The following is a 24,585-nucleotide window of genomic DNA, read 5'->3' on the forward strand; positions in this document are numbered from 1 at the left end:
ATTAACGAAAGCACGATCAATGAACCAGCTTGATTACCACAATGGTGAAATGAGAAAGAATATTAAGTACAGTAAAAATACAGTTGTCCGTTGCCAAATAAAAATTAAGTTAATTTTAATTTTGAAACAACTCCGTCGTTGAAAGAGATGGGAGCGAATAGAAATTTGTTGGGAGGAGATAGGGATCATGAGAGCCAATAGAAATTGAGAATTTTATCATAATGGTTTTAAAAAATGTTTGCGTAATAAGCAAACACGCTAAATTAGCAATAGGACCTGTGCGCTGAAATTGAAAAGGAAATTGACAGCACGGATTAGCAATCAAAATAAAATTCCCGTTGTGGATGCTCTTAGCATAGATAATTAAAAAAAAAATAGACCTAACTCTTGTAAGATGTTATTATTATGCAATTGTATTTGAATTTTGTTTGAAATTATACAATTATGTTATTTCACATTCCTTCTATTATTATTTTTATTGTGTTTGAAATTATACGATTTTGTAATTTTTGTAGCAATTTTACGACTATTGTATTTTTGTGTTATTTTCCATTATTTCTTATTCTTTGTAGAAATCATGTGACTTGTAATTTTGTATAACTATATTTCAACTATAATTAAGCTGGTACGTACTATAAATGCTTGTTTGAATTGGTACCAACTTTTTGTATTATGTTTTGCTGTAATAAAAATTGAAATTATTTTAGTTTTTTTGTTATGTTTTTTATTGTACAATAAAGTTAAGTAAGGTGAGTAAACAAAAAATAAAAAAAGTTAATGGACATGGTAACCAAAAAATATTGCAAGACCTACATAATTTTTTATTAAGCCTACTGCATTAGTGGACGCTAGAACGACTTTTTTTTAATATTACTTTAAGCCACTATAAAATAATCAAACAAAAAATAGTTTTAAATATAACTTAACTTTAGACCTCAATAAAAAATGAATAACTCAGACTGATCTAAGTGAGAATAAAAAACTTAGGCCAGCAAGCAACCACACGTGTTAGAATAACAAAAGCAGCAATAAAGCACTAATAGCGTGCCAGCAACAAGTTTTCAATGAAAGACACTCCATGATTATGACAACCAGGCAAACAAAAAAACTAAGAAGCATATAGTATTTTAGTGAGTGAACTGTCATGGAAACAATCACTCCCAGAAACTCCTAGTTGGCAAGCAACAGTGGTACCAGTGGTACAGTGGTATCATTGTTCCTCTCAAGGTACACCATAGGCAGAGGCAACATACTTTGAGTGGGCACCATGTCTATATCTTCAGAAGTTCAAAGGTGAGTAAAGGGCATCACGTGTCAGATTCGGGCTAGGGCTGTCAAAAAAGCTCGCGGCTCACTCGTGACTCGCCTCTAGCTTGCTCGCTAACAACTCGCTCGGTAGTGGACCGAGCTGTTAACGAGCCAGCTCAGTCCAGGCTCGGGTCAAAATAAACGAGTTGAGTCAGGGGTCAGCTCGGCTCGTTAAACTACAGTGGATTTAGGGTTTAACCCGTATAATTTTAAGTCCAGTTCCATTTTCAAAGGCGCAATTATGCAAAATTGATGTATTTTTGGTCTGGGAAAAAATGATATGGGCTTCAGTTGCTTGAAGATGTGCCTGCTGGACGATTTCTTAATTTTTTTTGAATGAGCTTTCTTATTTTTATATTTTTGAATTTGTATAATAGCAGCTCAATAAAGCCCAGCGAGCTAGCTCGTCAGCTCGCGAGCTAGCTTGTCACAAGCGAGCCAGGAGTTTTTGGCTCGGGTGATCTAGGTCTAGCTCGCTCGGTCCATGCTCGGGCCAAAATAAACGAGTTGAGCTAAGGTCCAGCTCGTTCACACCCCTAATTCGGGCTACATAGGGACAGTATTATTGGACTTTAAGATTCGTACCAAGTTAAAAAGAGCAATCCAGATCTATTAATTTCTAAAACATTCTCTGTAACGGCACCGGGAAGGATCTGAATTCCTCAAATAATACCGCCCAAAACTCGTAACTTTCCTACTTTTGCCGAGTTGCTCGGATCCCATCTGACAGACCCAAACCCAACTAAAGAAACATACTTCACTGCTGCCAGCGTTATAAAATGCGGTTTTGATGTGGTATGCGGAAGTCTACTGCATATTGCATATGCATTATGCGGCCGCATATGCGAATTTTAATACGGACTTATATATACGGATTTTTTTATTAAATATTTAATATTTTAATTATATATGAACTTATATATACACATAAGTTAATCTTGACTATAACAGTATAGTTCAAAATCTGAAATAATCTGTATCATGCATAATTATCTAGTAGTGGCTTGCTCTACTCCATCACAAAAAAAAGATTTCGGTCCAATGAAGAAAATAAAGTGAAACTGCAGCAAGCATGGCCCAAACCCTTGGCCCAAAAACTAAAATAAAATGAAACCTGTGAAAGAAAGGAAAAAAAATACTCAGCCGCCTGGGGCGCCTCAACGCTAAAACCAGGAATATTTAGTCCCACATCTACTATGGGCGCTGGAGTCTTTATAAAAGAAGTCCTCTCCATTCCCTTCAAACCAATTTAACTAGACCATTTAGTCTGGACGAGGATTACAAATTGGGTGTGGTTTTATACCAGATATCTTTGAATTAAAAATTTTCGGATTAAAATTCGAATTTTTTTAAATTAAAATATAAAATATTTTAAGTGAACTGTAAAATCTGCACATTAATCCTCATAACTGGATTTTATGCGCATAGCCAGATTCTATGCGGCTGAAGACCGCAAATGCATATGCAGCTGCATAGACCGCATTATATTACACGACTGCTACTGCCCAAATCTCTCTTTCGATCATCAATCAGATCCACCGTTAAAAAAATCGGTAAAGAAATAAAATCCAGAGAATCAAATCAGCCACAGAAAACTCGAAAGAAGAATCGGCAACTCCGACGGACGTAAGATGCGTCTCTTCCGATTCAAGCCTTCTTTCGCCCCAAACGTTTTTTTCCCGATCATGACAACAACGCAAATGGAGTGAAAGACATGGGTGGACCCAATAAGGTCCGGGGTCCTGGATTTTAAACTTCAGTAGAAATTACGGGCCGGTTCTTATTTACCCCTCTGCCCCGTCAGGTGAAGAACAGGCTTTAAGGAAAAGAATTTAGAAGCCCAGTTAACTTGAGAAGGCTTTCGCTCTCTCTCTCTCTCTGTTAATTTGTCGCTCCTATTCTCCTCCCCTGCGCGCAGAGAGCTCCTCTTTGATCTCTCTCCCCCCAAGCTGTCAAGTCCGCTTAGCTTCTCTAATCTCCCCTGCGCGCAGCTCTCGCTCGAATTTCCTAAATTACCATTATCAAGTTCGCTAAGGCGCTGACTGAAGTCGCTCTCATCTCTCTCTCAAGTCTCTGAAGCAACTCCGACTCTCTCTCTCTCTCTCTCTCTCTCTCTCTCTCCGCTGAAGCAATAACGGTTAGAAATCAATTTATTTAGTAATTCTATTTTTCTAGTTTTGTGGTTGGATGAAAGTTTGAAAGTTCAAATTAGGTTTAAATTAGAAGTTAGAGCATTGTAATTTGTAAATTTTTTGAATCAATTAGGGTTAAATATATGGTTAAATTTGTACCCGATAAGCTATTTGAACTCGATTCTTGCCCCCCTCTAGCAGAAATCCTGCGTCCGCCCTGATAAAAGGTACTACAAGTATGGTACTTCGCAAACAATAGGTCCGCTCTCCTTCGGGGTCCTTATTAGGAGGAGAGAAGTTGTAATCTCATCAACTGTGCATGTAATTTTGTTTCTACAGTGTCTGATTGGGGTATGGCAGGCAGTGTTTACATTCCTGTTCAAAATTCAGAGGAAGAGGTATGCGTGGCCTTGGATCAGTTACCTCGAGATGCAGCTGATATACTAGATATACTCAAGGCCGAGCAAGCACCACTCTATCTCTGGCTAATTATTGCTGTATGAATCAATATCTCACACTTTCTCTCATTTGTTAGGCATTTATTTTTTTCTTAAATTGCTGACTAATTTAATTTGAGATTCAAATTTTGTTGTGTTGTTAAGATTTGTTGATTTTAGGTCCTTTGGAAAAGCTCTTTGCTTTTTTTCTTCTTCTTCTTTTGTTCTTTTCTCCTAGGCTTTACTGATTTTTTGGTATTAATGCTTGGATTTTGTTAGGTTTGCTTTGGTGCATATTGTTACAAAATCAAATATATTCTCTTGTTTTGCTGTTATATTTGTCAATTTTGGGTTTTTTCTTTGATCTCAGTTGCTGACAAATGCACCCTAGAAGAATATTTATTGCCCCTTATACTTTGCATGAATGCATTGTAATGTGTTGTAAAAGCATGGCTTAATTAGAATGAAGGTATTAGTCATACAGTAACTTTGTAATTATCATATGACTAAGTGTCGTTGTAAAGTCTTTAATTTGGAATCGGTGGATTGTCCTGAGTAAAGTTTGTTTTATTGCAGAGAGAATACTATAATCAAGGAAAAACACTACAATTTCTCCAAATTTTGGAGGAAGGATCAGGCCCAGGTCCTTTGCTTCTTGTTTCCTTTCTTACTTTTTGAAGTAATCCTTTTCTATTAGATACTTAAGCCTTCTTATCTTACCTAATACTTTGTGCTAATTTTTCTTATAATATGCAGAAATTGACGAATACTATGCTGACGTGAAGTACGAGAGGATTGCCATATTAAATGCCTTGGGGGCGTATCACACCTTTTTGGCAACAACAGGTCCTGCAGAGGCGAAGGAGAAAAATTTTGTCCTGGCTACCAGTTCCTATAATAGGGCTTCTAGAATTGATGCAATTGAACCATCTACCTGGATTGGAAAAGGTAAAAGGATGTTGCCTATTTGCTTCTCATTTCCTGAATTTTAGTTCGTCGGTTGCAACTGGTTCCAAACGCTGTGCTAAAACACACCCAACATTTCTTACATGTGCAAATAACAAACATGCATTTTGTGTTGTTGGCAAATAACTTCAAAGTGCTAAAATGTTGAAGTCAATGTATCAATGACTGTATTGTTCCTGACTTTTCTTTAAATTTGGTATCATCATGAATTTTAGAAATGATTGTAATGGAACATACATTTTTTATTTCACCAATCAATAGTGTACTGTGTTGCAATTATATCGAAAAGTTGGCTCGTAGCAACCAATATTGGGTTTCATCAGTGAATATTGCGAACTGTTGGTTGTGTTTGCCAATTTTTTTTTTTATAAAAAAATGTGCTTAAACAATAAAAATGTTAATTAATTAGCTTAATGAAGTTTCTTTTGGATACCTTACTATAGTTTTCATACATTTGTTGGTTTATTATGGTTATTTCTTTATTTTTCGATTACCTAATTATAAAACTTGCTTAATTTTCTGTATTAATTTTTAAAATTTTATTGAATATGTCTATAAAGGTATTTTTTTTTTATGTCTAAATGCTCTCTGTCCCATCAGTGCTGTGACCTAAGAATGAACACATGGGATTGCTGGTACACATGGATAGTCTCCAACTGGTGAACAAAATAAGAACCCTGTAGTCAGTACCTAAAGACAAATAAATAATTAAATATTTTGGAATGATCTAATTAAAAGGTTGTCTCATTGTTGTTTCCTTGATGATACTTAATCATGCAGCTCTGCTCTGCATTGCTAGAGATGAACTTGACAAACTTGAGAAAGCAAAGGAAAATTTCAAAATAGTGTTGGACTATAATCCTAGTCACGTCCCTGGTCTTCTTGGTCAGGTACTTAACCTTGTGGTTGCTTGTAATATATATTTTCCTGTTGCCCTTGTGTGTTTAGTAATTCTATGGTGTTGATTTTCTTTTCTGTACTCTGACTAGTATTTGTATCTTTGAAGGCTTGTGTGTTTTTCATGATGGGCGAGAAAGAAGAGAATATCAGGAAAGCTCAGGAGTTCTATAAGAATGCTTTGGAGAACTATAAGGTATAATGATCTTTTAAAAATAAAGAATTGACTTCAGACCAAGCCCATCCTCTTTGAAAGCCCAAAACCAGAGTATGAAACGCATACTTAAAGAAGAAGTCTTGTTTGGTTCAGTCAGTAAGGCAAGTCCTGAGGTAGCTTCCCCATAGCAAGAGTAGTTTCATTCCAAGGGTCTAGTATAAGCACCTAGGTTTTGGACTAGTTGTTAGCCCTCTGTCTAAGTTTGAAGGCTATTTCTTATATGGCTAGTTCAGGGTACGTACGCAGAGAATTGTTTCTTTTTCTACTAGGTATTCTATTTTAATAACGAATATTGTTTGTAATTGGTGTGTATTACCATAAGACCCGTTGATACCATTGGAAGGCTTGAACAGAGCCAATACTTGGTCCATTTGAAATGGGCCCTAAAAGGAGCTTCATGTTATATGGCGAGACCTTTCTAAGACAAATTGAGTGATCAACTTAATGTAAAATCTAAAGTAATATTCACTTTAAAAGATAATGTAAATAAACAAACAAGTTGCTTGTATTCATGTCAGAGATCATTGCGTCTATACCCGGGCTGCCCTGCAGTTGTGAGGCTTGGAATTGGGTACTGCCAATACCGACTCGGCCAGCTTGGGAAGGCGCGCAAGGCTTTTGACAGGGTTTTGCAGGTAAGCTGACTTCCTGCACTTCTCTTTTGGGTTTATAATTTGCATGTAGGCTTAAAATAATTTATCTGATACTCTCTCATTAATGACACAGCTAGACCCAGACAATGTGGAGGCTAATGTGGCTCTTGGAGTCATGGATATACAAACAAATGAAGGTAAACCAATTGAACAATACTTTTATCTAAAGTCTTTAAGTTCTATATATTGTATACTGCACGATCATATTCGTTGTAGCAAAATGTGCAATTCGGATTTAATTGACTAAAGTTTGAGTAAAGTTGAGCTTAACTGAGTCATCATTTAGATTTTCTAAACAAAGTTGGATTAAGGCGGGCTTACTTTTAAACATTCATGGCCTTACAATTATAACTATTGTCATGAATTTGTTAGCTGGAAACATAAGGAGGGGAGTTGAGAGGATGGAACTGGCACATGACAAGGATCCGGTGGATCCTATGGTGTTGAACCACCTGGGCAACCATTTCTTCTTCACTGGACAGCATTTTCTGGTTGAGCAGTTGACAGAGACTGCCCTAGAGAACGGCAGGGACCATCCTCTCCTCAAATCTCAAGCATACTACAACCTTGCCCGATCTTACCACTCTAAGGTTGATTCTCTTCATGAATTACCTTTGATAATGTAAATGCACATGCTTGTGCATTTGCATAAATATCTTTTACCTAGCTTATGCCATTTCAAGAATTTTTTCAGACAACATGAGTGTGCTTACTTGCAGAAAGCACATCTTTTTGGTATTTGCAGAAATACCATTTTAATTGAACAATGAATAACTTGCTGAATATTGTACTTGTTTTGGAACCATATTTTCAACAAATGTTTCCTGTTGAATATCCTCAGATGAAGCCACTGCTTGCTTGAATTTCTCAACTGCTTAGGTTCTTAAAATGTTGGAGAGAATGTCGGGGTGATTAAATTAAGGGCAAAGTGGGCATCTTTATTCTTTTATTTGAAGTATTTAAGTTATGGCTTCTGTTGGTTATATGGATATTTTGGCAAATGCTGCCTATTCTGTAATTTGATGAATAGTACTTTTTTTTGCAAATTTCTTTTGTTCATTTTTTGGGATTTTGGTGCAATAGGGAGATTATGATAAGGCTGGTAGGTACTACATAGCTGCAGCCAAAGAAATAAAAAGACCGAAGGATTTTGTACTGCCTTTCTACGGTATGACGCCTTATGCTTTTCTATTTTTTTGTTCCTAGTATAAATGTTGAGCTAATGGTTTCCATTTTATTTACTTTTAGCTAAGGCCAATGAATTGTGACTACTGTAATTCCCTGGGTTAAACATCAGTACGAAATGCACCAGAAGCTCTGAATTTTTTTATGTACTTCTTCTACTGAACCTTACACAGGTTTGGGCCAGATTCAGTTGAAGTTGAAAGATTTGAAGAGTTCACTTTCCAGCTTTGAAAAAGTATTGGAGGTGTACCCTGAAAATGTTGAGAGCTTGAAGGTCAGTTTGGAAAAGTACCTCAATTCTGTTACTTTGCTTCAAAAAGATCTGTTGTACTATTTTATAAATTGGAGGTTTGTGACAATAGTAAATGGAATTTCCTTTTCATTCCCAAGGCCATAGGGCACATTTATGCACAGCAACGACAGACTGAGAAGGCCATAGAAATATTCAAAAAGGTCACTCGTATTGACCCAAAAGATTCTCAGGTAAATAATTGTTCATTTTACACCCTTTCATGCTTCATTTACTCCTAAGTTTTAAATGTGTGGGATTTACAGGTTAGGATTACGTTTTTTTTTCCCTTTCTTCTATTGCTCATAATCTCTTGGCTGGGAGTACGTGAATTCAAGTCTCGTATTTCAACATCCAGATATAGCATTGCAAAAGTTGGATGTCCCTTGTAGCATTGTATAAAACAAAAGATATTATCAAGGGATTTTTGTGCTGTATCATTAATCTTCTTCTTCTTCTTCAAAGCCTTTATTCCCAAACAATTTGGGGTAGGCTAGAAATGAAACCCAACCAGAATCAGCAACACAGGGACTTCCCTGGAGGTCACCCGTCCTAGTACTACACCTGCCCAATGCGTGAGGGTTTCATTTCCATACAGAGGCTGTTTTTTTACCGCTGGCTCTCCAAGCCTATCACGAACCCTCCATTTAACTGGCTTGGGACAGGCTGTGTAGAAACTACACAGGCAGAGTTGTGCTGTATCATTAATAGACAGTTATTTCTCATGGTTTATATGACTTAATGAAAATTTCCTAAATTTATTTATTTGATTTGAATTTTGATGCAGGCATTTTTAGAGCTCGGTGAATTGTTGCTACCTACAGATTCTAATGCTGCTCTGGAAGCTTTGAAAACAGTACATTTTTTTCTTTGATTATTTTTTAGTTACTTGTTTAGTTAAGCTATAAATGTCATAAAGTCTTAGTATCTCTGTAATTATTGGCAGGCTCGGAATCTATTAAAGAAGAGTGGTGAAGACGTACCAATAGAATTACTCAACACGATTGGTGTCCTGCACTTTGAAAAGGAGGACTTTGAGGTTTGTTTAGATATTTTGACGCACTATGTCACTACTTCAATAGAGATGAATTCGCAATTTTAGCAATAGTATAATGCATATTGTTTGTTTGATATTGATTAACCGAATAGTTCCATGAATAAATGCAATGCTATGTGTATCGGGTTTGTTTGGTAATAGTTTTATTGCTTCTTCCAGTTGGCAGAACAAACCTTCAAGGAGGCACTAGGAGATGGGATTTGGGTGTCCTTTTTGGATGAGAAGTCGGACCATTCTAAGGTCAACATCAATGCCAATGCCCTTAATTTAAGGGAGTTGGGACTGTTTCACCAGCTGGAAGAAGACGGTGAGCCCCTTGATCTGCCATGGGACAAGGTAACCACACTCTTTAACTATGGAAGGCTACTGGAGCAACGTCACGATACTGGAATGGCCAGCATCTTCTACCGTTTTATCATTTTCAAGGTCTCTCTCTTCTCACCTTCTCTCCCTCTCTCCTATGTCCATGTACTTACCTATTTTACTTCCCTATTTTCTCAGCTGTCAGGTAGACCAGTTTTACATATACCTAGTGCGAGTATGTTTTAAGAAAGCAACTATTTTACTTCCCTATTTTCTCAGCTGTTAGGAGAGTGTTTAAGTTCAATTTTAGCTTGTTAGGTGTGCTATCCATATACCTCATAAGTTTATTTTTGCTCCCTCACAGTATTCTGGTTATGTGGATGCTTACCTGAGGCTTGCAGCCATAGCAAAAGCACGGCATGATTTCCAACTAAGCATTGAGCTGGTATGATTGAAGCACATCTCTTATTCTCTTAGAAGTAATGTTTGAAGGATTGACAAGCTATGCTCTGTTTCTAGGTGGGAGACGCCCTTAAAGTTGATGAGAAAAACCCCCATGCACTGTGCATGTTGGCTGACCTTGAGTTGAAGAGTGATGGCTGGGTCAAGGCTAAGGACACCATCCGTGCGGCCAAAGATGCAACTGGTGGCAAAGATTCATATTCCAATCTTGCCCTTGTAATTTTCTATATCCTTGAGGATTCAAATCTTTCTCTGTAGTCAATATTGTTAATTGTATCTGAGAAATGAATATTGTTAATTGTTATGATATACAATTGGCAGGGAAACTGGAACTACTTTGCAGCATTGAGGTCCTCCGAAAAGAAGGGCCCAAAATTGGAGGCTACTCACCTTGAGAAAGCAAAAGAACTCTATACTAAGGTAAGTTCTGTTGTTAGGTTTCTGTTTTATCAAGTTCTCTTGTTAATTTTTTTTTTATTTGCAGGTTTTGAAGGAGCATAAAGGAAACATGTATGCTGCTAATGGGACAGGAATTGTGCTTGCCGAGAAAGGCCATTTTGATGTGTCAAAAGACCTCTTTACTCAGGTAAGTACATTTTTATTAATTTTTTGCCTGCTTTAGTATTTAGGGATGACCAAAGTTTTGGCAAGTATATAATATGTTTCAGGCAATATTTTTCTGACTGTTCTATAATACATGTTTGTATTATTATGGATATATAAATAGACTGATATTGCACATTTTAGTTGAGAACTGTTATATTTTTCTGGTGTAACTAAGTTTCTTTGTTGATACTCAGGTACAAGAAGCTGCTGCATCAGGAAGTGCACTTGTTCAGATGCCAGATGTATGGGTCAATCTGGCTCATATCTACTTAGCCCAAGGCCAATTTTCTCTGGCAACAAAGATGGTACGTTAGCTTGCTTATCATTTTTCTGCTGCTTTATACATGAGTTTTCCACTTACATCATCAAATGGTTATGAAACTCTCAATACCCAAGGAAGTAAGGGAAATCTCGTTTTACAGTATCAAAACTGCTCACGCAAGTTCTACTATGGGATGGACAGCACTATACTTCTTTACCTTGCACGCGCACAGTATGACGCAGAGCAGTGGCAGGATTGCAAAAAGACCCTATTGCGGGCTCTCCACCTTGCCCCTTCCAACCCCACCTTAAGATTCAATATAGGTGTCGCCATGCAGAAGTACTCTGCCTCCACTCTGCAGAAGACCAAGCGAACTGCTGACGAGGTAATCAAAACCTTACCAGTGTCATCCTTTTCTATGTAGGTTCTCCCCTGAAACTTAAATATTTTAGATACTTTGAAAATAATTTATTGGCATTAGTACTGGTTTTTTTTAGACACCGGGTTTGAGATGTTAACCTGATACTGGTATAACGAGGATCAGTACAATTGTGTAAATGCTTCCTGATCCAGTATAGTAGTCACAGTACTAGCAATTACAAAATGATTTGTGCCATTTCAAAACACATTTGGAACTACATGGAAGTTGGAACTTGGAACTGATTTGGACAGTACTAGACCTGACTTGGGTGATATGATGCCAGCAGTGCAAAATTGCACACCAATTCCTTACTGTTTTTTTAATATCCACACTTTTGGTTTTTAATAGATTGTTAAAGCTTCTTTCAGAAAAAAGATCAAGACGTGAACAAATAATATAAAAAATAGAGACAGTAGCAATTCCAAAATGGCATCTGATTTATGTTGTGCCGATGCAGTCTTATTTTAGTACTATCTGATTTTTTTTTTTTATGAAACCAAACTGTAGATTCGGTTTACATTGTCTGAGCTGGAGAATGCAGTTAGGATGTTTAGGCAGCTGTGTGGCTGTACATACTATCACTCGCATGGGTTCGATGACAAGAAGTTCGGGACGCACGTTGAGTACTGCCAACACCTGCTAGAGGCTGCCAAGGTGCACTGTGAGGCTGCTGAGCGTGAAGAGCAGCAAACTCGCCAACGACTTGAGGTTGCCCGCCAAGTCTCCCTTGCCGAGGAGGCCCGCCGCAAGGCAGAGGAGCAGCGGAAATTGCAGGTTTTTAACTTGTGCCTTTGTATTGTACATTATTTTGCTGTTTTTTTTTCCTGTTATCTTTCTTTTTTAGAAATTCTAACAGCAGATCATTTCTACCTACTCCCCTGAAATATGCCCAATTATTCAAATCATTTTTTGAAAAAAATGAAAAGATTGTTGGATATTTATTTTTAGAAAGAAAAAAAAAATTAATGATCACTTGATCAGATTTAATTTAACATTTCTTTGCTGGCTGATGTTCTGCAATCATGATTCCAACTTTTTGTATGATTTTTTTGCCTGTGGAAAGGTAGCAGCATTAGACATTCTCAGTTTGTTTGCCATGTGGCAGATAGATAATTATATGTTTATTTGGGAACTGTTTTGATTGCTAAAGAATTATTACTTTTTTTTCTCTGAACAGGCTGAAAAGCGGAAACAGGAGGATGAGCTCAAACAAATTAAGCAACTGGAAGAGAATTTTGAGCGAGTAAAGGTTGATTTCTGAACTGGATTTCTTATTTCCTTTCTGTATTGAGATTTAATGTTTGGTTTGATAAAAAACCCAATTCAGCCATAAAATCAATCTAGCTGATGGTTGGGACTCCGCTCAAAGCAGAATGGTTGCGTAATACTTTCTTTTTTCTCCAAACTGCTAATAAGGATGACAACATAGTAGTAGATGAAATTTTTAATGCCATACAGATTAATGTTGGTGATGAGAACACACAAAAATAGTATTGCCAGTATACAGTGCCTTAGGAGGACTACTTGTAGCAATCAATGAACCAACAAGTATTTATAAGGATTAAATGTGAGATGGAGTAAGTTAATATGAAACAAAATCAACTATGCTATGAATATTATCCAGATTAAGATAAATGAAAAGAATGAGTCCGAATCTGCTGTAATTCCGGGAGGAATTACAGGGCCCTGAAATTCCAATATCAACCGTTCAAATTTTTTCTGCACAGATCTCGAAAAAAGTAAGTTTTCATGCACAAATCTCAAGAAAGACCAACGGTTCGGATTTGGATTACAGGGTCCTGTAATTCCCCAAGAATTACAGCAGATTTATTTTCGAAAAGAAGAGGTGCTATTTATGTAAATTTTGAGCCAACTAGTTGACACAATTTAGGAGGATTGTCAGGTTGCAGATTATGTAGCAGTTATTCACTAAATACATGTAGACAGCCAGCTCCAAAAGAATATGTTTACTGTGTAGTAATAACAAAAGAAAGATTTACACGCTAACAACTTTCATGATACTTAATGACAATTTGTCTTTTCTACATGCATAATTACATGGCAATCCCTATATCAGGACTTTGACAATCCCTTCTTCGCAAAAAATCCTCCTTTATTTTTGTGCCCACACTCACAGAATGTTTTACTCAGCTCATCAATCATCCTTTTTTGGTTCGCACAGTCCACAATTTCCTTGTTTCAGCACGAAGTTCTAGAATAATCACTCTCTATATCTGAAATAACCACTTTCCTTGTGTAGTTCGATCACTTATGTTCAGAATAACCACTTTCTGGATTGAGATTAAGTAACAAGATTAGGGCGAGTTGACTGTCATTCTTATGAATGTGTACCTTAACCTTTCTCATCATATACTTCGCTTTGAAACAATAAGAGTACGGATAGATGAATATTAAATTTTGATATTTGGAGAGAAGGGGAGAGAAAAAAAAAACTGTTTTTTAAATGGATATATCAATTTTCATATTTTGGTTGTAGTTTCTATCCAATTCAAAGTATCTTGCATAGCACTATATAAATATCTCTTTTGAAGAGAAACCTTCAAATATACCTAATCTTTACCAATGGGAGTCCTTCTGTCAACATGTTCTATACTTGAGTTTTGTGTCTATATACGGTGTCCGAGCAAAATATAGAGGTAACATCAGCTTTTTTGAGCAATTGGAAGAGAAAGGGTTGGTGGGACATTTTATCATTTGTTTATAGATCGTCACCTTTAGGTCTTGTTGGCAGGCAAGAAAGTAGTAGTAAATATAATATACTAGTTAACAAAAGCTAACTAGAAGAACAACTAACTTGATTATGATAATAGTATGAGATCTGATGGAAGAAAAGATTGTAACAAATGATACCTACTTTCATCTACAGGACATTGTCTGTCCTGTAGATTTTCTTCTCTTGCTTGATTTGGTACAGAAAGTCGTGCACCTATTTATCCTATTTATCAAGCTAGTTTCTATATCACTCCTGAACTTCCCGTGGAAGGGATCAGTTTTGTTTTTCTAAACTAAATGAAAAAGAAGAAATGACAAACACAAGGATGACAATTTAAAATTTTTCTGTTTCTTAATATTGGAGTTATATTTTGCAACATAAATGCATTGAAAATGCACTTAAAAAAATAAGAAGAAAGAGTAAAGTACTATTGAGCATTTGGCGTGGTGTTATCGAATCTATGGAAAACACATCTAAGAAAAGAGCTTTGCATCATTGTCAAGGTCATTTAAGTTAGCATTGCGGCAACAGTTTTGAAAAATTTGTTCAATCTATCACTATGCCTTGACTTATCCAAGTAGGAAACAAAAGTGAGACATACAAAATTAAGATGCTATTAGATGTGGGAATTTCACAAAACAAAGCTTGCTATACTAAAGTCAGCTAGAAAGCCCAAGACAAACTGCTTAAGTCCACCTTTTCATTTCATTAATATCAAAACTCTGAAATATATTCCAGAATTAATTGGAAAGTTTTTAAACTAGAAGATTGCATGCTTTAATTGGGAACCAATACAACTCATATCGCAAACAAAGTATGCGATCCTGAGTTGTATTCTATGTATTCTCCGATGTCCTGTTGGTTTAAAAAATTAAAGAGGAAGAGACATGATCAGATAATCTTGCTGTGCATCACTTTATCATTTCTCCTCCTTCCAATTCTTCTCCCTAGAGCTTTTTATTTTCAGACTTCTCTATCCTTTGCAGAGTGGTGGGGCCAGATCAAAGGGGTAAAAGTGGAATCAGTAACTTAATATGTTTGTTTATTTCAAATCACCTGTTTTCCTCTCTCTAGCCAGATATATATATGTGTGTGAGATCAGTCGATTACCGAAAAAGGCAGCACGTGCTTCTAGCACCAGTTTGCATTGCTTGTTTTACTCAGTCAAGTTTTTTTGCTTCGGTTGTATGCAATTAGTATACTCTTCTCTTTGTATTTTCCTAGCTACAGGGTCCAAGAATAGAATTAAGATCGTCAACTTAGGATGCGATCTTCATAATTATGAAACTTTTTAAATTTGCCTTTTGTAATCCATATTTTGTGTGAATTATTAGATAGACAAAATTTTGACTAAACATGCATTAAGAAAGAGTATCAAGAAGAAAAAAGAAGTTTGACTTGCAAGTATTAGCATTAATTACAGTATTGCCCTTATGCATTTTTGTATAATTGTGAAAAAGGAGTTATCATGAAACTGTGTTTAATAAAATATGTATCATTAGAAAGAGGAGGGGGTATTTAATTTACAATTGTCACAATCACATCAGCAATGCCCCTTGTTTTGGTCCATTTGCAATTGTACAGTCTTTTTAAGTATGTTGAAAATTTTCCTTTATACTTTCTTTGAGAATCTAAAGTTGTTAAAATAAATATTTCTAGTTCTAATCTAAAGTAAAAGGTTTTAACTGCATTATGTGCGTATACACCAACTTGTATGGTTTAATGTATATAGAACAATTTAGTGTCGGTAGCAGATGGATTTCCACTACCTGTACTTAAAATATAGCCAGATGCAACCTGGCAACAACCCAGTTAGTTTTTATTTTTGCAAGTAGCTTTATATGGCTGTATTGAGGCTAAACCAAGGCTCGACTGTCCAAACTTGACGATTAGTTGAGGGTTTTATATACAGCTTGGAGTTTATTTTTTCTTCATTAAATGCACGGTGGGAAATGTCAAATTGAGTTACTAAGTTCTAGATCAAGCATGGTTGTACAACAACATTAAAATGGATAATCAGTTAATTAATTTTGTTATTGCTAGGAAGGCATTGTCTAGAACTAGAACTCTAAATGTCTAAATTGAAAGAAGCATTTGAAAAGGTGCAAGAGATAGGGCAAATGTTGCCATAGTGAGGGGGAGGAAGGGGCAAGGGCAGGCATTCGCCTTGAGGATGGATGGAAGAAACTAGAGAGATATGGGAGGGGGAGGCATGGGAAAACAAATAGGGGGTTCGAGAAAGGAGGGTAGAGGGGCGGGGTGAAATTTCTCTGAAAAAAATATTGTTCTGAAAGCAAAATAGGATCTAACGGATTGGATCAGAGAATTGAACAAATTGATGGGCAAGCTATAGAAATCAATTTTCAACTGCTCTGAATCTTAGTGAAACTTGTTCAAGTATTATAGCTATTACATATACATTTTAGGTGAAATTACACAAACAACAACACCAAGCTCTTTGAAGGGAAAATCAGGGACCCGAACTGGGTGGCAGACAAAGCCGTACAGGAAGGCTATGGCTAACTCACTGTTAACTCTGAAACTGCTCTTGTTTGTGGTGTTTAGTTTAGTGCTGTTAGTTGTGTTGTCTTTGCATTTTTATTTTGCTAAGTGAACAGATGTAAACACCTGATAGCTTCTATCAGGATTTCAAAAAAAAAAAGAAATTACACAAACAAGTTTCTCTGGTTTGTACAGGTCTTGTTCAAGAATAATATTTAGAGCAAGAACATTTAATAGGTTCACTATGAATGAGTGCAGTTTTAAGTCCAAAAGTAACCTTTTTTTTTACTGTGACAGATGAAACCATTTATTGGTACTGACTTCTTTTTTGCTGAAACTTGCACTAAAGAAAGGGCATGCAATTGTTGGAAAAGGATGGTCCCTTTGCAACATCGAGAACTAATATATTCTGCTTTTTGCTGTTTGGCAGGAGCAATGGAAGAGCTCAACCCATGCGTCTGGCGGCAAGAGGAGAGAAAGATCAAGGCATGATGATGAGGAGGGAGGAGAGAGAAAGAGGCGCAGGAACACCGGTGGTGGTGGCAGGAGGAGAAAGAAGGACAAGAGAATAGAGGCACAATACGAGGATGACGAGGGATATGCTGAGATGGAGTACAACGACAAGTCCCAAGATGAGGGTGAGGAGAGAGAGTATACCGACAATCCAGCAAATGGATCAGACGATGGTGCCGGGCCTGCACCTAAGTCACCAGATCATTTTCTGGCAGCTGCTGGGTTTGATGATTCTGATGTTGATGACATGGTAAGTTCAAGAAATATACTAGGGGTTTTTGCTGTGGAATTTCTGCATACAAGGGTCCACCTGTGGTTTAGTGAATTTTCTTGCACCAATTTTTATTTTCTGTGAAATTTTCTTTAAGCCCTTGACCAGTCGAGCACTCGAGATCATAAAGTAGAAACAAATATTGATTGCTGGTGTACTGCTGTGCATCTGGTATTGACAAGTGTGGTAGCTTGGCAATGTGCTGTACAGCCTGTACTGTAGACCAAAGAGGGCAAACTCGACTGAGTCGGACTGGAATTGGATCAGATCGAGCCGATTTTTTATCGATTTACGCGGAGTGTGAGTTTTAGACAAAAAAAACAGGTTGAACAGTGTTAAATCGGCCGAATTTGCACCGATGCCAGACCGATTCTTGCATTGGATCTTGATTCTCTAACTTTTTTCTGCTTTTCTGAGTTGTTTCCTGAGGAAGTAGTATTCAATAGGAAATGAACATGGCGCACATACACTCTTGAACCATGTGACCCTTTAATTGAAAATGATTGAGTGCTTGGCGTGGGCTCCACTTGTCTGATTAAATGAGAGATAGAGGAGAGCCTCCAATTCAGACTTATATTTTCTTCTTTCTTCCTCTCTATTTCGTGTGTTAATGGGCACCACCTCCATTTTTGGTCTTTTTATTTTTTGATATATTTTTTTTTCTTCAACTTTTTTTGATATATTTTTTGGTTTCCTTTTTATTTCTTTATTATTTTTCTATTTTTCTTTTTTTTAGGGGTTAACAAGTGGTCTTAATATTAGTTTTGGACTAGTTATATTTTTTACAATTATATTTCTATTTTTTAGTACAAAACAAGCTTCTGACAACAAAATCTGAGTTTCCGATCGATTCGGCCTATTTTGACCGATTCATCCGATTCCGATTTTGCCTTCTATGCTGTAAACATTGGTTGGAGATGTGGAGTGGTGATGCACTGACTATCTTAACTAAATTGTTGCTTCTGTTGATGATTTGTCTGAGTGAATATTTTGGGACCTTTTGCAGGGTGGCCCCTCGTCTCGAGCAGGTAAAAAGAGAAGGGCCTTTTCAGAATCTGATGAGGATGAGGAGCCAGTGATAAAGAAACGCCGTGTAAGCCCTTCCAACTCAGCTGGTAGTGATGGTGAAAATAGGGAGGCAAAAGGGTACAGTCTCCGTGATGATGAAGATGATGACATGTAAGGTTACATTACATAACATAACCGACTGCTGAACATTAGGTTTTAATGCAAGTGGAGGATAGACTTGTCTGAACTCTTAGATAGGAGGTTGAATCAACTGGGACTCACTCATGTTCCTGAGCTGTTGATTTTGCAAGGTTTGTTTAGAAGAAATGTGGACTCTTGTAGGTCAAATGGGATTCAACTCCTCTACAGTATTATACTGTAGAGGATGGGCCTCACTTTACAGTTTGAGATTTGGGCTGGCACAGGGGGGCGATATTATTAGGCTTTGAGATTCGTGCCAAGTTAAAAAGAACGGTCCAGATAAATTAATTGTAAAAGATTCCCTTGTGCAGTATTGGAGAGGATGTGAATTCGGTCAAATGAGGGGTGAATGTAACTTAACAGTCTTCTTATTTATTCGTGTATTATGAATACTTCCAGTTAGATCAAAACTGGCATTATATGTTTTATTTTATTTTGTCGATCAGCTAAATTTCTAACACTTGTCTTTAGGGTTCAATTTAGAAGTAATCAAGAAAATTTGTGTACTTGAAATTGTTATTAACCAATTGCAACCTCATCAATTTTGGAAGATATGCCCCGTTTACCAAAGCTGGTCCAATCTTTTGTTAATATTAGTTAAGTGTCCGTGCTTTGCAACGGAGAAGGAATTTTTTTAGTTATTAAATATTTATTCTTTTAGATGTGATTAATGTTTAATTGATTTTTAATTTATAAAAAATATCATACTGCCATTCTTGTAGAAGATAGAACAGTGTGATTAAAAATAGAATAGCGGTAATTTCATAGGTGTCGAAATCAACGTCAAAAATGAAATAATATTTTAAGAAAACACAACTGATTGTTGGTTCTCAATTTTTTTTATACACACTTTGTTCACAAAATATAACAACCTGTAAAATAAAATATTGTTTTGATCATTTTCTTTAGATGCGATTTATTCATCATTAATCAATAAGAACAAACGATAACTTTTTATAGCTTGATAATATATTATTTTGTTTTCACTGTCAGTAATTAATTTTAGTGGACAATTAATTGTAAATAACTCTAAACTAAAATATGAAATATTTCCTACTATGACATTGATCAAGTATTATATGGTACTTTTAATAAGAGTATGAATTATCTCTTCCCCTCCAAAATTACTAATGGCATGAATAAAAATTATCATGTAATTAAGGATAAATTTTATGTAAAATTCGTGAAATATATATCTTGCTAACAAATTACTTAAATGTATGAAAAAGTCTTGACCAAAATAATTTAATTAATTTAAAATTATATACAGACGCTTCCTTAAGTCTCATTGTATATCTTTCAGGCACCTACAAACATATAAATTGCAATTAGATTTCAGCTGCTTTTATGTGTCAAGAAGCCAAAAGTGTTTTGACAGATTTTTCTGGTAAACAAAGGCAGGCTGAACAGGGTTTAGGGTTTAGGGTTCCACACATATCCAATCCTTATAGACTGGTGTAAGAATTAAAAAGTGGGAAGGGGGTTTCTTGTTATTTCTATTTGCTAGTATAAGCATGTAATATGAATAGGCTCTGTAAAACTTTTGCACCATGTTTGGTTGTGGCCTAAATGGTGGAATAATGAGTTTAGGCCTCGTTATTCCACCAAACGTGCCTTAAATGAGCTGGCCTAAGATGGCATAAGCCGATATTTAGGCCGGCCTAAATTAAGCCACCTCACATGGTGGTTTAATTTTTATTCCACCTCGTGGCCTAACTTTAATGATTATAATAATATTTTATTTGTATATAATTAGTATATTATTGTTAATAATTATTATTAGTATATAATTAATATCTTATATTATTAATATATTAAATAATTATTATAATAATATTATATAATTAATATACTTTTATTAATAATTATTATTAATAAATAATTATATAATTATTATGTTATATTGTTAATATATTAATATTGTGTAATTAGTATCTTATTAACGATATATAACTATATAATTAATATGTTATATTTTTAATATATTAAATAATTATTATAATAATATTATAATATATTAATATTATATAATTAGTATCTTATTATTAATAATAATTATTAATATATAATTAATACCCTATATTATTAATATATTAAATAATTATTATAATAATATATTAATATTATATAATTAATATTTTCTTATTAATAATTATTATTAATATGTAATTATATAATTAATATGTTATACTATTAATATATTAAATAATTAATATAATAATATTACAATATATTATAGTTGTTATTAATATATTAATATCATATAATTAGTATCTTATTATTAATAATTATTAATAATTAATATTCTTAATATAGTAAATCATTATTATAATAATATTATAATATATTATAGTTGTTATTGATATATTAATATTATATAATTAGTATCTTATTATTAATAATTATTACTAATATATATACTTATATAATTAATATTTTATATTGTTAATATATTAAATTATTATTTTAATAAGATTATATAATTAGTAATTATTATTAATTTATAATTATACAATTAATTTTTTATTATTAATATATAATTAATATTTATATTGTTAATATATTAAATAAATTTTATAATAATATATAATATATTACAATTATTATTAATATTATATAATTAGTATCTTATTATAAATAATTAACCAATTTAGGCTTTTAAAACTTTAGTCCTCCATCAACTCTAACCAAACAAGGAATAGTTTAAACAATGGTTTAACTTTAGGCCTCAACCAAATATGAATAATTTTGACCGGCCTAAGTTGGAATAACCAACTTAGACCTCCTTAGCTTTAGGCCACAACCAAACATGGGGTTGGTGTCTTTATATATCGCCTAAGGGGAATTTCTCCGCAAAAAAAAAAAAAAAAAATTAAAGATATCGCCTAAGGGGGTTTTCTTCGCCCAATGAGAAAGGGCATCGATTTAAAAAAAAAAGCCTCGGGAGAGAGATGCGCGTCAGAAAAAACGCATTTTTATTTTTGTTTAAATGAAACAACTTTCATGTGTCTTTCCATGTGGCGAGTACGTTTATAATTAAATTTAGATTTTTACACAATTAGCAACATGAAACAGATGCATAAAATCGAAATTAATGATTAATGGTTGATATTGAGACATGATTTTGATCAGTGGCTCAGATCTTCTCTGGATGAATAGAGCTTTGGATTCTAAAAATTTCAACATGGTATTATAGTAGTACTGAGTACTGATACTGATAGAAATACTCGTAAAGGATGAATTATCTGAGGATAAAACCTGATGCTATGCTTGATAAATGATAATGATACATTATGTATTCGGTGTTATATTAATAACTTGACAACAAATTCTTTATCAAAATTCAAAACGCATTAGATGATCTGGATCGGAAAAGGAAGCATTTAGGGGTGCAAACGGATCGGATACGGATCGGATAGTGCTCAATCCATATCTATATCTGTATTTTTTTCCGGATACGGATACGGATCGGATATTAATCGGATACGGATCGGATATTAATCGGATACGGATCGGATATTAAACGGATACGGATACGGATCGGATATTTTCGGATACGAATACGAATACGGATATAATTCGGATTTTTAATTCAAAATATATATCTAATTAACGCGTTACACCATTATAAAATATAAATCTAATTAATTAAAATTCACCAATATAACCATAACTTTAAATAAAATATACAAAAGATATATTTTTTAAATATATATAATGCTAACACAAAAGATAAATAAATAGACACAAAAAATATTTTCTTAAGTCTTAATATAATTGTGCTATCAGTTTATAACAGAGGGTAACAAGTCACAGTTCCAACTAAATTTATAAAAGAAGCATATTTTTTGTCTAGTAGTGGTGCTCAACAAATCGGCTGAAAATTTTGTGAATTTTGAATTCGTGCACAAGTGGCCCCGGATAGGGGTTAAGGTGGACACATATGCACACGTGGCGGAATCAAATGGAGAGATGCTTAATGGCCACAAAGGAATTGCAACAACAAATCCGAAAGGTAAGTGTCAGATATTAAACAGCAGGCGGTCCCCACAGTTGCTCAATGTTCTCCACACTTTTGCCACGATATCATAGAAATTGGGAGAGAGACAGATATCGGATAGGGAGAAGATTTTTATCGGATATCCGGAAAACTAAAGCATACGGATTCGGATAATTATCCGTATCCGTATCCGATTTTAAAACTCAAACCGTATCCGTATCCGTATCCGAATCCGCAACTATCCGTATCCGAATATCCGAATCCACAAAAATCCGGATACGGATCCGGATTCGGTCGGGTAATATCCGACCCGTTTGCACCCCTAGAAGCATTGGATCTTATTTCAACGTATAGGAGTCCGTTCTAACAGGTAGGTTTGTGTTTTCAATAATTATACTTGCATCATGTGGCTTTGTGTTTAACTAATGGTTAATTCTACAAGATATTTCCCCAAAGTTAAACATGAGAAATTCTTGGATCTTTTAATTTGTCTATCCTAGAAGCCGAAATTTTTAAAAGTACCATTATTTCAAAAATGATAAATCAAAAGACTACGATTCTGTAAAATTTTAAAAAATAGCATGGCCGCATTCTCCTAGATGCAGCCACTTTTTTTTTTTTTCTTCAGGTTGAACTGCAACACGAGAAGGCAAAAAAAAAGTTACCGCATTTTCTAGATGCGGCCATGCTAATTTTCGAAATTTCACATAATCATGGTCTTTTTAATTTATCATTTTTGAAAAAAAATGATACTTTTAAAAATTTCGGGTGAAAAAAAGTTGCATAAGCTGGTTTGGAGATGAGAGAAGCCTTAACTAAACACGTGTTCGAACAGTCGATTTTTTTATTAATAGAAAAACAAATAAAAAATCATCGTCAAAAAAGAATGTTTTCAAAGTATTCGTTTTATAAGAAAACCGGGATAGATATTCCCGTCCGTCCGGACTGGACGGAGATGTCCGTCCGGACTGGACGGAGATGTCCGTCCGGACTGGACGGAGATGTTCGTCCAGTTAACCATCAACTAAACAAATTCTGCTAAAATTTTTTTTTATAAAAAAGGTAGGCCGGCATTTCTATTTAACCCAACGAAAATTGCGCTTTTCGAAATGGAAGCTGATAATTAACCCCGCACCTCCCACTCCGCAATTAACCCCGCACAAAATGCCAAAAAACTCCAGCTGTCATTTTTTTCATATGGTATTAATACTTACGTACAGAAGTATTTATCTCTAAAAATGAAAGTATATATCCCTAAGCACGAAAGTATTTAAGGGACTGCATGTTTTTTTTATGGAGGGTGGGGGGAATCTCAAATCACATGGGGGGAGACCATGCACGTTTTTAGAGGTGGGTTTTTTTTTATCTCATTTCAATCTCGTCCACATTTCTCACGATCTATAAGAAATTTTGCGAATCTAAAACCACGAACGTTTTCTACGTAATTTTCTCTTTCAAATGAGATCCATGATAACATACTTTCAGACAAGTCGTTACATAAGTATTTATCCCTCATCGTGCAAGTATTTATACCTATACTTGAAAGTATTTTTTTGCATATAATACTTATAATACTTGATATTAATACTTTCATATGTCAGTATAAATACTTATAATACATGATATTAATATTTTCATATGTCAGTATAAATACTTATAATACTTGATATTAATACTTTCATATGTCAGTAACTGTCATATGTAAAAAATATTTGCAAGTATAGTTATAAATACTTGTACAATGAGGGATAAATACTTATAATACTTGATAATAATACTTTCATATGTCAGTATAAATACTTATAATACATGATATTAATACTTTTATATGTCAATATAAATACTTAGAATACTTTATTAATACTTTCATATGTTAGTAACTGTCATATATAAAAAATATTTGCAAGTATAGTGATAAATACTTGCACAATGAGTGATAAATACATGTGTAACAACGTGCCAGAAAGTATGTCATCATGGATCTCATTTGAAAGAGAAAATTATATAAAAGACGTTCGTGGTTTTAAATTCGCAAAACTCATCATAGATAATTATAAATATGGATAAGATTGAAATGCAATAAAAATTAATTTGGAGAGAGAGAGTGGGGGATGGTGCGGAGATGGAATGGGGGGGAGTAATATAATTGTTCTTTCGAAAT

At 34.7% G+C, this 24,585-nt stretch overlaps 1 protein-coding gene across 2 annotated transcripts; it reads left to right on the top strand.

Moving 5' to 3' along the window:
- Positions 1 to 3,159: 3,159 nt before the first annotated feature.
- ELF8 (binding protein) lies at positions 3,160 to 18,601 on the top strand. 2 transcript variants are annotated; one of them, XM_078308099.1, is made up of 25 exons: positions 3,160 to 3,445; positions 3,780 to 3,937; positions 4,454 to 4,520; positions 4,634 to 4,825; positions 5,624 to 5,733; positions 5,850 to 5,936; positions 6,476 to 6,592; positions 6,684 to 6,747; positions 6,983 to 7,200; positions 7,694 to 7,778; positions 7,969 to 8,069; positions 8,186 to 8,278; positions 8,872 to 8,940; positions 9,031 to 9,123; positions 9,301 to 9,567; positions 9,809 to 9,889; positions 9,964 to 10,122; positions 10,228 to 10,326; positions 10,391 to 10,492; positions 10,707 to 10,817; positions 10,935 to 11,159; positions 11,703 to 11,969; positions 12,373 to 12,444; positions 16,862 to 17,194; positions 18,222 to 18,601. In XM_078308099.1, exons 2-25 carry the CDS (start codon positions 3,794 to 3,796, stop codon positions 18,396 to 18,398), a joined length of 3,333 nt encoding a protein of 1,110 aa, XP_078164225.1. In that variant the 5' UTR covers positions 3,160 to 3,445; positions 3,780 to 3,793; the 3' UTR covers positions 18,399 to 18,601. The 2 variants fall into 2 exon arrangements, with proteins under 2 accessions (XP_078164225.1, XP_078164226.1); XM_078308100.1 differs by lacking the exons at positions 3,160 to 3,445; positions 3,780 to 3,937; positions 4,454 to 4,520; positions 4,634 to 4,825 and adding an exon at positions 5,505 to 5,525 and having other exon boundaries at positions 18,222 to 18,591.
- Positions 18,602 to 24,585: the final 5,984 nt, after the last annotated feature.

The sequence above is a fragment of the Carex rostrata genome, chromosome 9, assembly GCF_964058835.1.
Source record: "Carex rostrata chromosome 9, lpCarRost1.2, whole genome shotgun sequence".
Classification (NCBI taxonomy): Eukaryota; Viridiplantae; Streptophyta; class Magnoliopsida; order Poales; family Cyperaceae; genus Carex; species Carex rostrata.